General features: G+C 42.5%; 1 protein-coding gene across 1 annotated transcript in view; it reads right to left on the reverse strand.

Annotated features, from left to right (window-relative positions):
* Positions 1–5,020, reverse strand: part of LOC124654361 (NADPH--cytochrome P450 reductase 3) — a 5,240-nt gene extending 220 nt beyond the window's left edge. The window contains exons 1-17 of the mRNA XM_047193371.1: positions 4,709–5,020; positions 4,549–4,608; positions 4,325–4,401; positions 4,071–4,128; positions 3,841–3,961; positions 3,494–3,563; positions 3,179–3,373; positions 3,000–3,092; positions 2,660–2,888; positions 2,488–2,571; positions 2,260–2,411; positions 2,079–2,175; positions 1,244–1,393; positions 1,067–1,144; positions 714–836; positions 510–623; positions 1–192 (exon numbers count right to left, since the gene is read on the reverse strand). The exon at positions 1–192 is cut by the window's left edge and continues 220 nt beyond it. Of these exons, the coding sequence (XP_047049327.1) occupies positions 112–192; positions 510–623; positions 714–836; positions 1,067–1,144; positions 1,244–1,393; positions 2,079–2,175; positions 2,260–2,411; positions 2,488–2,571; positions 2,660–2,888; positions 3,000–3,092; positions 3,179–3,373; positions 3,494–3,563; positions 3,841–3,961; positions 4,071–4,128; positions 4,325–4,401; positions 4,549–4,608; positions 4,709–5,020 (2,094 nt within the window). The 3' untranslated portion in view covers positions 1–111. The remainder of the gene's footprint in view (positions 193–509; positions 624–713; positions 837–1,066; positions 1,145–1,243; positions 1,394–2,078; positions 2,176–2,259; positions 2,412–2,487; positions 2,572–2,659; positions 2,889–2,999; positions 3,093–3,178; positions 3,374–3,493; positions 3,564–3,840; positions 3,962–4,070; positions 4,129–4,324; positions 4,402–4,548; positions 4,609–4,708) is intronic.
* Positions 5,021–17,080: the final 12,060 nt, after the last annotated feature.

Below are 17,080 nucleotides of genomic sequence, written 5' to 3' on the forward strand. Positions count from 1 at the left end.
CCAAACATATTGAAGCAGGAGACTGGAGACAAACTTCCCCTGTTTTTCACTAAATTCCTACGCTTGCGCACATTCCACAGTTGTATAAGCGTTTTCTCATGATCGCACTTGTCACCATACGTCTCTCAAGTATCTCCCTTCCATCTGCAGGGTCTTCACATAGCTCTCCGTCTTAGAGCTGTCCAAAGAGCCCTGAAATGAGAAGTGTATGAATGATTCAGCTTGACACCGTCGAGCTAAAGAGAGGTAACCAAGCCACTTGACCGTACTACATCAACTTCTAAAACAAAAGTGTGGACAGATAAAGTAGCAATTGGCACTGGTCAGAGCCAGTGAAGAGATCTCCTTGGACCAGTAATCTGTTAGAAAGTATGGTTTTCTTCTAACCCACATTTCAATGTTGCTTCCTAGAGTAGTAACACAGTGATAGTGTTGACAATGTATGACACAGATAAAGACGCAACAAGGAATAGTGACGTGACAAATACGATTTGGGGTGATACCAATACCTGTTCCTGAACAATTGTGTGCAGAGTGCGGTGCACATCTCTAGCCATGCCTTTGGCATCGCCACAGACATACACATAGCCACCCTGAGAAATTATGCTCCAAAGATGGGCAGCCTGCGAAGATTACACATGAATGATGAGTCGGGAAAATAAGGTATGGTAACTGATTAACAGCACCTGAATAAATAATGAGCATCGATTTACCTTCTCTGCCATTTTGTGTTGAACATACTCTTTTGTAGGACCCTCACGAGAGAAGGCAACAATCAACTCGGAGAGAACTCCAGATTCAGCAAAGTTGTTGAGCTCATCCTCGTATATGAAGTCCTGAAGAAATAAATATTGATCAGGCAACTTTTAAAGATGTGTAAAATGCAAATGCAGAAAAGTTTCCTGGCAGATGACGAGGAGTTTGACAAGGGAAACAGCCCACAGAATAATATCTGTGGCACATATGTAAGAATTTGCTATGCCATGGGAATTATAGATGACATGCTGGCTATCATGACAGCAACAAATGTAGATGAAGCTGAAGAACAAAGAAACATAGGCCATACCATCTGGCGGTTTCTGCACCCAAAGAAGAGAATGGCACGGCCTAGTTCCACTCCGGTCTCCTTTAAAGCTAATCTTTCCTGCCAGTGCCAAATGGGTTGGATATGAAAATTAGCATACTGAAGAGTGCCAAATCCTGAAGAATAATGTGAGACAAAGAAGGGAAAGACAAAACAGACCTGTAAGAAGCCTCTGAAAGGTGCAAGACCAGTCCCAGGGCCTACCATTATAATAGGGACTGTAGGATCAGCAGGCAGTTTGAAGTTAGATTGCCTCACGAAAATTGGAGCCCAACTACATTCTTGGCTCTCTTCCGAGGGACTTGAATGCTGCATGGGGGATAATAAGACAAAGGTTTACTATAATGACATGATGGTCACTGACAATTACTTTGGATGATTTAGAACTTTGACTACACGCTGATCATGATGATTAGAAATGACTATATTCACATCTCAAAGTTCAATTTGAGTGACTATATATGACAACAGATACACAAAGTATGTGTTGAGAACTTTAATCATATTGTTGGGTACAAGATCTACAACGTATTTGTACTTCACAGGGAGTAGTGTGCTTCACACGGAGTAATGCAAGGTTGCATCATTGGACGAAATGAGCTGTCTGATATAATCCATTTAATTTAGAAAGCCACACGTGGAAGCTCACAGTGAGAAGTTGAGAACTATGAGCGAAAGATGACCAGTTGTTCTCCTAAGGGTACAAAAAAAGGCAAGCTGACTGAACTAGAAATTTATGCCAACCTCATTAAATGTGAGGAAATATCAAATATGTGTGATTCAACATGGAGTTGCCTAGGGAAAAAAGTTGGAAGTTGCTCAACATGTTCAGGATAGACAAAACAAAGTAAATCAGGGTTGAATACAAACATTAAAGGAGCAAAAGGGGTCAAATGCAATTATCTTGCAATAGCTTAAAAGGTTGAACAGTACTAGCAACTACTACTATATTATAAAACAAACTGCTTTGTAAAAAACGGAGGCAGGAGTGTACCTTCATCCAAGTAGAACAAACTCCCTTATGGATCCTTCCGGTAGGGGTTTGCCCACAAGCTAGTGCACATGTCACATGAATTCTTGTTGGTGCCATTCTGCAGCAATATGATATCATGAATCTTGACTGAGTGGCCAATTTGCTCATGTTATATCAGGTATTATTTGAAAGGCAAGGGTACCTTGGTGAGGAAGATATTGAGTAGTATCTCGGCTGTAGGCGAGGAGCAATAGCTGCAAAGAAGACACCAAGTGGAGGTTTCGCTGATGGGAACTCCGAAATAACTTCCAGGAGACTTCTTTGACTTGCGATTATCCACTGAGAATATTCCTTCTGCCCAATGAAATTTATGTGAGAAAAATAACACCATTATCAGAATGTATGAACTTAACCTAGATTACAAACTGACCTTTCCAGCAGGAGAAGCTAGATGTCTTAGCCGCTCAGCCTCTTTGGGATCAGATGCATGAGCAGCCAAAGAAATTAGAACACTCTGCAGCAACCCATTGAGAAAATTCAAAATATGTATAAATACAAACATAGAGCGTAATGAGAGAAAAAATATGCAAAAATATATTCACCTTCTTAGGTGAACTCAACAGATCAGCATATCTGGCAAGTGCAACCCTCACTGTACAGGGAGATGGGAACGGAGGTGGCAAAGAGCCCCCAAAAAGTGGAGTGCCATCCTCTTGGTCAGCATAAATTGAAAAGGTGGTATCTGGTGAATAACCTAACAGTTTTTCTGCCTCCTCTACAGTCTCAGTTGAATTTTCTGCATAAACACCAACATGGTCTCCAGTCTCATATCTGGAAGGGAAAAATGAGGATTAATCAGGTGTCTTGAAACCAACTAAAATCATCCTTTTTTTCCTCTTAATTTTCAGAAACTGACAAAGCTAGATCATTCAATATGCTTACGTGAGGCTAGTTCCTGCAATATCAAACTCCAAATGAATGCAGGACCGGTCAGAAGCTGGTGTATGAAGCTCCCGGCGCACAGCCACATTTGCCCTGGAAAAGAAGCATGCTTAGAGTTCGCCCATACTACAACCATAGTCTTGGAATCAGTGGCATAAAACCCCCAAAAAAAAGCATACCGGCAAGGATGTTGAATATCATAGACGACATGACCATTGCTAAGACTGAAAGACTTATTGATATGTGCGGCATCCTCTGGTTTAGTGAACACAATTCTGTACGCCGGAATAGCAGCCGTGTAAGGAGTTGATGCTGCTGAAGAATTTTCTTCAGCACGGAGCAATTTATCCAATTCTGGCCACAGCAGTTCCTTCCTTTAGTTGAGGAAAGGAACCATTAGCTTTGATTTATAAGAGACAAGCTACATGCTGAAATAGGACCACCATACTAAAGCTGATGAATCAAAGTCTATATTATGTCATGGCAGTACATACCAAGCATTGAAGTCATCCTCAATGCATTGATCATCATCTCCAAGACCAACAGGAACTAGGCGTTTGCCACCTGGAAGAACATGATGGACCAAAGTTAACGAGCAGCAGATGAAAAAGGGCAGACAGAAACTATGAAAAAAAATGTAACTAGAAAAACATGCTGCAGAGGATTCACAGAATTTCACTAAAAACTAATTATACGTGGTAAATCGGTTATAAGGTCAATATAATTATATCATTTTCCCGGAAGAACAGTACGTCATAGTTTTGAGGTTAACATACTTCAAAAAAAAAATCTAGGTGAACTGGGCTCCCACAAATGACTCAGTCGTTGTGCTTTTGTCTACCTTGTTCAGCGAGGAGCTGATCAACCTCCTTTCCAACCTTGTTGAAATGCTCGTATTGCCTATTTCCAAGGGCAAACACCGCGAACCGGAGGTTGCTCAGCCATTCACCCCTCTCACTCCCCTGAAAACCAACGACACAAAACGGCTATGAATTCATAAACCACGACGCAAAAAAACACACACACACAGACGCCCAAGCGCATTACAGAGCACTAGATGAGTAATCGTACCTCTGAGAACCACTTGTAAAACCTGGCGGCGTTGTCGGTCGGCTCACCGTCCCCATACCTACAGCAGCAGCAACAAAACGCGTTAGCAATCAAGCGGTCGGCAAAACGGGGCTGCCCTAGCTTTACTGCCGGTTCAAACAGCGATTAGTTTGAACAGATATGCATTGGCCTGTTTTGCTGGACAGGGATGATGGCAAGCAATCCGCAAGCGCAATAGACGTAATCAGGTGGAGACGGAAGGTGAGGATGCTTACGTGGCCAGGAAGAAGAGCGCGATGCTCTCCTTGTTGAGCTTCTCCTGGTACTCCTCGTCCTCCGCCGCGTAGTCGTCCTGAACCACCACCCAGTCCGATGAAGCAGTCAGTCAGTAGCACGCGTTGGTCACAACATATCGCAGAAGAGGGGGGAAGTGGGAGGGGAGCTGCATGCGAGCGGCAGCGTGGTATTGGGTGTGATGAAACTGGGATCGGAGGCGTACCAGATCGAGCACCTTGAAGACGGCCCTGTCGTACCTGGCCTTGGCCTCCTCCGCGAGCGCCTGCGGTGGCAGCAGCAGCGGTGTCAATTAGGTTTCGGCGAGACGGAGGAGCGAGCAAGCAGAGCGGAGCAGGCGGCGAGGGGTGGGGACGGACGGGTACCTTGGCGAAGCCCTCGGCGGTGCCGGTCTGCGTGCCGAAGAAGAGCGCGACCCGCTGGCGGCCGTCGTCCGGGTCGGGCTCGTCCGCCTCGCGGGCCTTCTTCGCGGCGAGGGGCGGCGCCGGGACCGGCTGGGGGGAGGAGGAGCGGCGGACGAGGAGCGCGACGCCGCAGCCGACGAGCACGGCCAGGGAGGTGGCGAGCAGCGCGAGGAGGCGGCGGTGGCCGTCGTCCCCCTCGGTGTCGGAGGACGGCGGGGCGCGGCCCGTGAGCAGCGCCGCCAGTAGGTCCAGCGCCGACGCGGTGGAGTCCATGGCCGGCCGGGGCGGCAGAGGCGGTGGTGGTTGGATGGGATCGAGGCGTGCGGGCAACGGGCAGAGGTGCGTGTAGTGTTGCGGCGCCGTCAAGTCGAAACAAAAGCAGCACCGGTCACCATCACAATTCTCATCTACACACGTCCGGAAACTGAAGCGATTCTTTTTTGGACATGGGTATTCATTCCTAAATTCGTTTAAACTTACTTCGCTACGAAGTTGCATATTTATCCGATCATTAACTTACACTATTTTTTCAAGAGGGGGAAAGAGTTTCCTTTAGACTGCTCGTTTGAAACTTATGAATTTTGCCTAAGCTACATACTCTTCGGACAGTACTGGGCGTCCCCCGGGGGATTTGATTTCCCAGCCCCCGGGTCCCCGTGCTGACACGTGTCATTTTTGCTGCCGGGTAGCAAAAAAAATCTCGCTTTTGCTTCAGTGTAGCAAAAAACGGTTCACCTATGAAATAAAACAAAAGGTTGAGCTCGCCGGACACATCACCGGAGACTCGCCGGAGACCTCGCCGGAGACCTCGTAGCAAAAATAAATGTGCTATTGTAGCAAAATGATTATCGTTGGATACATCGATGGGGAGCTCGCCGGGGAACTCGCCGGAAGTCCTCGCTGGAGACCTCGTAGCAAAAATATTTTGCAATTGTAGCAACATAGCAAAAAAAAAGTAGCAAAAAAATAATTCCTATGTTGCAAATCCACGAAACATATGGCCGCAAAATCCCCGAAAACACAATCCCGCACGTAGCAACACATAACACCAATGGAAGCGACCCCGACCACAGTTGGTAGCATCACCATGTGTCGTTTGCAGCACTCCACGCCATCGACCAATGTAGCATCATCTCCAACCTATAGTAGCACCGTCATCAACCTAGGGTAGCACCGCCAGTCTTCGTACGTAGCATCACATGGAAAGGAAAAAGAGATGGACTCGTCGGTCATTAATGAAAAGCCATGGCCACCGTGCTCTTCCAGGCGGCGCGTTTGTTGACGTCCCTGGCCGCGCGCAGGGATGGCGGAGCTCGGTGTGGGCGCCGACGTGGACGCGGTGGTTGCAAGAGGAGGAGGTCGAGGGAGGAGGCAGCCACATGCAGGGGAGGTGGGCGGCCGCGCGCAGGGAGGCGGAGATCAGCGTGGTGTGCGACGAAGGCGCACGAGCTGTGGGGGAGGTCGTGCTCCGCGTGGGTGCCGACGAGGACGCGGCGGCGCGACTGCAGAAGGAGGAGGTAAGGGGAGGCGGCGAACCCGCACAGGGGGCGGAGCTCGGCGTGGGGGCGACGAAGGCGCACAAGCTGCAGGGGAGGCCCAGCGCGGCGTGGGCGTCGTCGAGAACGCGACGGCGCAAGAGGAGGTCAAGGGAGGCGGCGGCCGGGCGCAGAGAGGCGGAGCTCGACGTGGAGGGAGACGGCGGCGCGCAAGCTGCGGCGGAGGTGGCCGGAGACGGCGGCGCGGTGGTAGCCGGTGGCTTCGCCTCCCAGCGATTTGGGGACGAGATAAGGTTGGGGACGATGAAAACGTGGGTGGGGTCCACGCACGTGCGGCTGTCGCTGGGAGTTCACGTCTGTGCGATCCGTTCCATCTAACGGCCACGCACCCGGAGGTTGCGACGCGCCCGATCCCCCGGGGGAGGACAATCATTTTCCCTCTTAAATTTGGGTATGAAAAAGTCAAGCACCTACACACGTGTGTCCACTACCTTAAAACAAATATAACTTTTGAAGCGCTAGAATTTGAATTTTGGGGCGGCAAGTTATAGGGTTCATGAGGACCCATGTTCTACTATGTATTTTCGAAAAACTTTGAGGTAACACCAAGCTGGTGTACAATTCGATGGTTCACCATCGAGTGTGGCTAGTGAGCATTGTTCGTCGATCCATACCATCACTCTCCAAAAAGGAATAACGTAAATTGGTGTCGCACACCCACGATGCACCGACCAGGTGCTTCGTGCATTGTTGATAGCCAAAAAAAAAATCAGTGGTGTACAACTCAATGGTTCACGGTCAATTAGAGTGACATCAACGGTGCCAGCCAAGCTGATAGAAGAGCAAACATTCCCTCCATATCTCTATTGATTTGGAGTTTTGATCATGCTACGTATTTGAAGGGGCCCTCTCGTACATGTTTTTCTATCTCTACTACCTATAGAAGGGAGGAATATGTTCCGTTTACTACATCGCTCCCTTTGTTGATTGTACAGGCGAGGTGACCTTGCCCATTTCCGTCCGCCCCATCTAACTCCCACTCCTCTATTATTATATCTTAACTCTACCAAAAATCACACCCAGTTTAGAATACTTTTTAGTTTACATCATGTCTACAGTCAACCAAATCACGCCCCCACACAACAAAAACCACGTTCCAATTAACGCTGTGAAAATCACGCTCCAAAATTCACGTTGACAAAAATCAATAACCGACGCGCCAAAACCAAAAACCCCGCCTACTACATGGCATATAATAATTCCCATCACACTCAAGGAGACACGTACCCAACTTTATTCTTTGAGGTGATCAGTCTTCAAGCTAGTGCCATGGCGACTCAATACATTCTTTGTTGCCCCGACTCAAAGAGAGTGTTGGCACGGTCACTTGTCCCGGCTCTCGCCCTATCGCCTCATCAGGCAACTGCAATATCTTTGATGCAAAAAAAAAACTGTTCTTAGTATCAGATTAGATATTTTTCTCATGTTTCCCCTTTTCTTATACTACAACCATGTACGACTCCACAACGTTGAAAATTTTCATATGTACAACACATTCTGGGAAGTAAGTGCCAATAATATTTTCGTTGAATCAAAGACACCAGTCAAGGTAAAAACTTCTATCCTGACATCCTCACCAACCTAGTTGTAAGTATTTTCTATACCCTTGTGTGATTTTTGTGTTGGAATAGTACTACAACAAGGGGAAAGTGCCTTTGGCACATGAACACTAGTGCTCCTGATTTTTGAAGAAAAAAAAACCAAAAATATATTTATGGAACTCAAAAAATCTGAAATTAAATATGCACATACATATACCCTTTCGAAGGTTCAGTAGAAATTTCAGGGAAGATATATTGCATTTTCAGGTATACGAAAAAGACAAATTTCTAAAGGAAATCTGAGTTTTCAAACCTATACATACAGCCAAAAATATGTTTTTTTGTAGCTCAAATACAACGCATTTTCCATGGAAATTTCACATGATTGTTCAGAACATGTGTATATATTCATGTAATAAATTTTATAATTTTTTGAAACATATAAATACAATTTGCACCTGCACCAAATCTTCTCTCTGCATCAAGGTACTACATTTTTCTGATTGGTGCATGTCCTATCCAATGTTCATGGGTACCAGATAATATGTGTTCATGCATACCAGAAAATTGTGTTCATGCATACCATACAACTAAGCTCATGCCTCATTTGACACAATCATATGAGGCCAAAGTGCAGATTCTCTCTATAGACGATGTTCCCGGCTTGCAGAATCTATCGATAGACGGTAGTAAAATCAGACTGGTCGTGTTTTTAAGGTTTTAGATTGTTTTTGTTTGTTTGTGTTCATGCATATCAGACAATCAAGCTCATGCCTCACTTGACATAACAAAATCGGGCCAAAGAGCAGAATCTGCCTATAGAGGGTGTTCTTAAGGTTGTACGATCTGAATATGATGGTGTTCCTTATTCTCTACAAGTTCGAGCCTTATCTACAACTAGTTAAATGTCCGTACGTTGTTACGATCTATGCAGATTAAATTGACAACGGTAATGTGATGCAATTAGTTAGAAGGGAACTTGTGGTTGCAATTAGTGTTGCATTTTCGGGCGAACTTCGTTCTTTGTTATATGCATCTCCATATGTTATTTATGCTCTGCAAGACTGGAACGTTAGTAAATTAGGAATATTCATTTAAGCAGTCAGCGAAAGTAAACTCTCTTCCAACCAAATAGCGAGCTTGCGACGTACCTACTCAATCTGAAGATTCAAGCAGAGCGATTGAGTTCACTGCACTGGATAAGTAAACTTGGCTATATTTTGATAGGGATGAAATGAAAAATAGAAGTAGCAGCTTATAGATTGTGGTGACCCGGCATACCACTGCATGGTGTAGTATGCAAGTCTGATATAACACCAATGAAACATCGTTCCACTAGTATTATATCGCTCAGAGTGGTACAACAGAAACATATGCGGGTCCAAGGCATGTCTATAGAATTACATACGGACTACGTTACAGAAGATCAGCATAGCCTCCTACTTTACAATGAGGTAAATCGCAAATAAACTCCGGAAGAACGACTCATGGTCTAAGCCTATCACGAACTCTATTTGTAGAGTATTTACCTAGCTATAGAGGCTATGAATAGATTCTAGCTAAATAGGAGCTAAGTTTAGGAAGCTAGTTCCTTTCTATTGCTAATCTAGGTTTCTCCTTGTTGGATGTGGTATCTGAATCTTCTGACAGGTTCCTGTCCCTTGAAGTAGTTGTTGACTCCTCGGTCTTCGAGTTGCACTGTAGATCCTCCTTCGATGCCTCCATATCTAAGCAGGGATTTAAGAGTGGGATGAGTACGAGCGTACTCAACAAGTTCATTATAGGAAAGAGGTGTTTAATGCACTAGCTACAGCATTAGACCGGAAAGTCTAATACCAATGCAGGTTTTCATAACCATTTCTTCAAAAGGTTGCTTTTATTCAGAAGAACTATGTCCGTCAGCCTTCACCGGTTTACTAGAACTTCATGGAGCTCCTTTCCGGCCGCGTTCGCAGTTCCTTATCCCGGAACAGGGAGTGACAGGTCACGGTTCTTTACACTCTGCAGAGGTGTGTTGCTTTACCCGATCTTACCCTTGGTGCCAACCGAGTCTAGTTCTCGTCCACACTTCCTTTGGTGTGAGGCCCGGTATAAGGTCTAGCCAATCATGTTCCTCCGCTACCTCGAACACCCACCCGTTGTTGCATGCGCCGACCCTGGGTCCACGTCGGTCCCATTATTCCCGTAATTTCAGGGTGGACCCCGACCACGACAACAGTGCTGGGCTCTTACCATACACTCCTATGCCGGTGGCTGCAACCCATCATAGACCGCATTACCGTGGGGAATTAGAATGGGATCCCCACCCTCCGGTTGTTCCGCAAGACACAACTGCTACGGCAAGCAATGCTTTACCGTGGGGAATTAGAATGGGATCCCCACCCCTCCGGTTGTTCCGCCGGACACAAGCTGCTACGGTAAGCGCATCCGTTGATGAACGAGAGGTGGAAACACTTTTGACTACTCCGTCCCACTCCGGATCTTATGGTTAACACGGGTATTACGGCACAAGAATCACTGGCGACATTTGTTGTTTAATCCTAGATGGATACAAGCCCGTGCAATGGAACCTCCACCATATCAACACAATCCATGGTTCCATTGCCCACCACATAGTCATATTCATAGTTATGAAAGTAGTGGTTTTGATTTTTGTGCAATAGTGATAACCATAATACTTTGCAAGTAATTTGATAAAAATACTCAAATGACATGAGCAAGTGATGAACTTGCCTTTCTTGACTGCAAGATTATGCAGGCAAGGTCTTCGATAAGTAATAACTCCAAATTCTGAAATAGCATCATCGTCCGGTAAGGACGATGTTTAAAAGATTGGCAAGAATGCAATAATGCATAAGTATGAGATGCAATCGCTCTAAGCGTGACCTAACCCCGATGATTTAGGATTAGTGAGTGGTGATGATTAGTTCAGGGTGTGTTGCACTTTTAGAGTGATTCACAAACAAAGTTCTTATTCAGGTTTGTGTTGTTTAAGAGTCATAAACAAGTGGTAAAATGCATAGTAACAATCATACACATCAAAGAATAGTGGTTGTATAATAAGTAAAGAGCAGTTGTCAATTTTAAGTCCTATAGTGTATGGTTTATGATTACTTATTATATATTTCAAAAGAATAACTTTTGAAGAACATATTCTTTAATAAAGAACAAGTATGATTATTAGATTGGGGTTCTATGGTTGACAATGGTTTCATGTAGTTGCTGGAGTAAGTATTAGATGGATCACAACCTAGTTGGATTCATCAACAACTAGGGCTTGTAAGTTTGAGTTAAGCCTAGGCATCCTAAGCAAGTATTTATACATGGTTGCTATCAAGGTTGATTCATCTGACTGGTGATTGCTAGCTAGGGTTTATAGGTTTTTATTAGCGGGGGTTGGTGATGCTTCTTTATTTACTTCAAAAGAATAACTTTTGAAGAACATACTTCTTGAGTAATAAGAAGTATATTAGTTAGGGTTGAGGTTGTCTAGGTTTTACTATTTGATCCACTAAGTAAGGAATAATTGGCTCCTAAATAGGATGGTGGATCAGTATCCAACACTAGTAGGGTTTAGTGGAATATGGTTAGGTAATGTTCAGGATTTGGCATAGTTGCTCCTGAGGTTCATCACATTGATGTGATGCTGAATAGGAATGAATAGGAATGACGGTTTTGGGTAATAGGATCTAGGGTTTACACTTGGTTGACCCTACCTGATTATTTAGGTCTGATGAAGATGAATTTATGGGATACCCATATATTAGTGATAGGTCTTCTACATTTTATGTGACCAAGACAAGTATTTAGTTGCTACTATGGTTCCATTCTTTGAAAGAAGGTACCATGATCACATGCTCTAATCTAGGGTTTAGGTTTTGGAAACCATTTAGGGTTCACACATAAAATGGTGGAACTAGGGTTTCATAATAGAATTAGGGTTTTAGTGTTCACATGGAATTATGAAACCATAAGGTTATTTAAAATGGAACTAGGTTTCATAATTACTATTTAGTTCTTAGGTTAAGAACTTCATTATCAAGTTGAAATTATTAATAACTTTGAATTAAAAATAATATTGGTTTTGACATTTTATTATTTTTAATGAATTAATAATTAAGAGAATTATTAATTAGGTTTAAATCCTTCTAATAAGGATTTAACAAAATAATAATCAAAGAAAATAATTTACCATGTTTTATTCAACTTCTTACTGGTTTTTATTTATTTTAGAAATTTTTCTTAATTTATGATTTTTAATTGTATTAAGAATAGAAAGAAAAGGCTTAATTATTAAGTTTAAAACAATTAAATTTTTATTAAAAATAAAAGTTTCTTATTATATTTTTATTGGATAGAGTTTTCTTTTCTAAGAATTTTGATGTCTTATTTATATTTTTCCGAGCTATAACGGATTTTCTATAATTTGGCAAAGTTGCAAGTATTTTCCGGAATTTATAAGTGACTAGAATTGCTAAATGTACCCGAGACTACTCCTACGCACTACCACCGACCGGTGGACCAACGTCCACGTCGGGTGCCATGTGGGCTTGACCGGGTCAAAATCCGATTCATGTCTAGAGAGCTACCGACGGCGTGGGGATTCGGCATTCGCCGACGATTTCGATCACGCGAGGTTGGGAGGCTATTTGGGTATGACTCGGGGCATCGTGAGGAACATTTCGAGGGTGGCGCCGCCGTTGTTGGGTCACCGGAGCTCGGTCGACGGTGAGGAGCGGCGGTGGTGCTTACGAGGATATGTGATGCGGAGATGCTACGGTGCCAAATCGAGCAAAACGAACAAGGCTGCGAGACTCGGGAGCTCACCGGGGTTACGCCGGGCTTGACGGCGAGGTCGGAGCGGACTCGAGTCGCCGGAATTTGCAGCACCGGCCGTCGGAGAAGACGGTCTAGCGTGCTCGATTGCGGGCAGTTTGGCTCAATTCCTTTCGCAGGTGAAACAAGTCGAGGATGCCGATGACGACGGTGATCACAGCGAGGCACGGGGATGCCCCAATCGACGGCGACGACGAACGTCCGGCGAGCTAGGGTTTCGGCTTGGAAAAAATTAGAGAGAGGAGGAAGAACTCGATGTGGTTGTTCATCCAGATGCTTTTATAGGGTGCCTGGACGCGTTCCTCGTCACGATGTCGAGCCGGAGAGGCTGCCGGCGGCTAGGAGAAGCGAAGCACGTCGTCTCGGTGGCCTCCATGCGTGAGGAAGAGGATGAGGACGAGCCTCGTGATATTTTGGCTGAAGGGGTACGCGGGCTGTCTGGCCGGCTTCGGCTGCCGGACCGGGCCTGGGCTTTTGGTGGGTCTGTGCTGGTGGGCTCCTTCAGCTGGCGGGGGTCCGGGTAAGTCCATTTTCTCTTCCTTTCTTTTATTCATTTACTGTTTTGTATTTCCTATTTTGTATTCTGTTTTTAATTTAATTTCCATTCTTTTCTATTTTGCGGGTATTTCAATGAGGTTAATTCCATGAAGAATTAATGCAATGGTTATTACACCATTTTCTTATTAGAAGAATGCATTTTATATTTGATTCTATTTCATACATATGGGCTTATTCAACACATCAATTAAGCATGATTATAGGTGTTCTTTAAGTTCCCTTTTTATTTGGATTGCAACTCTCTTTTTACTTATAAAGAGTTGATAATTCCTACTCTAGGTGTTTTAGAATTTATCGTTAGGGTTTGAGCTCTTCATTGAGAATTTAGTTCCCTGCATATGATTTTATGTGATCCTCTATTTATTAAGATCTTGAAGTTTTGATTATCACTCTATGTCAAGGTTATCACTAATATGGTATTTTACTAGTACCTTGAAGTACTTAGAGTAATTCTACTCTCATCATGGTTTGATCTTGATTAATGGGTTAAGTGGTTGCTCACCATACATATGGTTTCAATTATAAAGTGTAGCACAAGATTTTGCTTATGTTCAGGAATTGAAGCATAAGATTTATTTGATGTGCAAATCTATGGTTCCAATGCTATTTACCTAATGACACATGGTTTGAATCTTAATTGTGGTTTAGGTTTTATTTGTGATCACCCAAGTGTTACTCAAACTAGGGTTGAAATTTAATTCTGGGGTGGAGAAATGAGATGTCACCATATTGCATGTGCTAGGGTTTAATCTCCCCCAACCATGATAATGTGGTAGCTTACTTAACATTTTATGTTCTCCTCTAGTTACTAAGATTTTGAGAATTAATTTTATCTTCTACCAATTAGCTTCTCTTAGTATCCTTAATGAATAATTAAAGTAACTATAGTAGTTATAGTTCTTTTTATAGTTAACTTTGGTCATATGGATATATGGTTTCTCACCATATGAAGTATAGTGTTTAACTCTAAGGTTCCCTTAGGTTCATTAATTGATGAATGAATGAGAAAATAGATGTGGTAAGATTCTACTTATTATCACCAATTGATTTACAATTATAGGTTGGAATATAAACCTAGGATTGCTTATTAGTTACCTCCCTATAATTTCATGTGGTGAATGATATCTACTTATCTTATTAAGGTTTAAATTATCCTCACATACCTCAAGAGCATGATCATGTATTAAGCATGATCAACTTGTTCTTAATATCTTTACCTCAAGTTCTTAGGGTTTATGATCATCACTCAATTCATAATGATCAAGGTTTGGCTTCCTAAATTATTTCTAATGGAATGGGTTCTCACTTCCATGATCAAGCATTGTCTTGATCAACTAGGATATATCACTTCTATTTTACTTTCTAGGATGGTCATGGTCATGGTTATCTTAATAGTTTTATATCCCAGGGAATGCCCGAGATATTTACTTAATGTTCCCCCAAGAACTGATGGTTTAACCATTTGGATATTTGAATAGATAGATTAGGATTAGTATGGATAAGCTCTCTCATTTGGGAAGGACTTCAATGCTAACCTAATATTAGGTTCCATAGAGGTTGATGTGATCTTCCAGATCTATGTTTTAACATTAATGGTTATCTCTCTCTAGGATTGTCTTAAAGATGATGATTTGAATCCTTGGATTTATATCCAGGGTTTAACCCAAAGTTTGTTATTGCTTCTTTATTAAATAATGTAGGACTCTCATCCTCTCTAGGTTTGATGTAATATTAATTTAGAATAGAGAAGGATTATATTTCTAGAGTTGGATCTCCTGGTCTATGTCTCCAAGATTGAAATAGAATGAATACCATGAGGTTCATGTTAGGATCAAGGATTAGTTTAAGACATGGAAAAGATAAGTGAAGAATAGTTTCTTCATTTATTGTTACTTGATTTCCAGTTACATGAATGTTAATATGTTATGGCAAGGAATATCATGTTGTGATCTTTAATAAGATCAAGTAGTTGATCCTTGATTAATAAGTTCTTGTGTTGATTTTAATTCCATTTGATCTAAACCCTTAGATCAAATCTTCTCTACCCAAAACAAGGTTTTAGCAAAGGTCACATTGAGGTTTATAGCGCTTGACTTGATGAGCTACTTCAATTCCACCAAGGTCAAGTGAAACTTCGATTCATTGTGACTCGTTTTACTTTAAAGCGCGAAAATTCCCCGATTTTCTATGCATGAATGCAATGCACACATCTGTTTCCTCTATTTTTGTAACCCCATTACCTGGGATATTACGAGTCTCTACCCCTTAAACTAAACTTCGTCCTCGAAGTTTGGTCTCTCTCACGTTTTCGGAATGTGGATCCGTCTTGTGCAGACTACGACTTTTCTCGAACTCCGTGGTGATCTCACTCGGATATAATTGAATATATCCCTTGTCCAGATTCTTCCGGAATCCATTAGTGTTTGACCTCAAACAACTATTACTTCCTTTACTTCCATGATTTCCTCCAATATTATAAGCTTGTTTCCTTTCTCATTGAATATTCAATGATTGGGACTTCTTCTTGTCCTGACGGTCTTATTTGAGGACTAATTGGATAACATTCTCCTATTTGATAAAATAGGTCTTTGTCTTTCCTTTACTACCAAAACTGCAATAATAGTACTTGGTGAGGTACTTACTATGGAATTGATCATGATGGTTTATTCCTCTAAGAATGGATTAGACTCATTTAGTCCATCCAATCAGGGATTATAGTTGATACCTATAACTATTTTGGTTTCTTTAGGTTCCATGAAAGGAATCATTCTATTAGTCTGTGGTTCTGGTATGGTCAATTTCCTTCGGTCTTTGGGTCTTCTTGAGCTTTATTTGGTCTCCTACAATCCTTCATCCAACTTCCTTAGCCTTAATTTACTTGGGCTATCATACTTTTGAGTAAATATTACTCACTTTCTCAAGTTACAGTCCACTTCTTACTTCCTCGAAATATAAACCTCGGCTTCTGGTCTGACATCCTTCAGAAAGTAGTGTTCGATAATCTTATGAAAATAAGCTCGAACTTCCTCTCAGTTCAGACCTTCTGCTTCTATCTTGCTCAAAGTATTGAGTTATTGTACATCCAACTCAATCTTTACTCTACCCCTTAGAGTTTTCTTATGGTCTTCAACTCCTTTTCTTCCAACCATTGGACTTATGGTTAGGATATTGGTCTAGGTCTAGTTTCTGGGTTGTACTCTTCTAAGGTCTTGTGAAGAATATTTGTGGTACATCCACTCAATTGTGGACATCCAATGTGAATCCTTTGACTAAATGTTTATAGATCTAGCTATTTGGCTGACAAGATTTTTATTTGTTCACAAACTTTTGTTACAAATAATTAAATCATGGACTATTTGTAATACCATCTCATACCAGCTGTGGTTATTATACCAACTGTGGCTATTTGATATCTAAGAATGGATTCTATTATAGGTTCTGATCAACTGAACGAGATATCTCCTACTTTATCTCGCAGTATTTAAACTATACCAATTGTGGTCTTCTGATATCAACTATGGTCTTCTTATATCTGCTATAGTTTCATATATTATCTTCCTTCCTTCAGGGTTTATTATTGCAAGAAAACCACTAGCTGACACTATGATTATAGTATTCGAAGTGATTTCCCATGCATTCCCTCTTCTATGTTGACTATGGATCTGCTTCAGCTTCACCATAATCATTATATTTCTCACCTTCATGCTTCTTATCGTACTACAAGTACTCCTCGGTTGAGGTTAAGCATGAGTTTTAGATTGAGTACTTCCGTCAGAATATTGTGGTTGCTTCCCACAACTTTGTTTCCTTTATCTCGATGAACCTTCATCTTGTCTTTAAAA

The sequence above is a fragment of the Lolium rigidum genome, chromosome 5 (assembly GCF_022539505.1).
Source record: "Lolium rigidum isolate FL_2022 chromosome 5, APGP_CSIRO_Lrig_0.1, whole genome shotgun sequence".
Classification (NCBI taxonomy): domain Eukaryota; kingdom Viridiplantae; phylum Streptophyta; class Magnoliopsida; order Poales; family Poaceae; genus Lolium; species Lolium rigidum.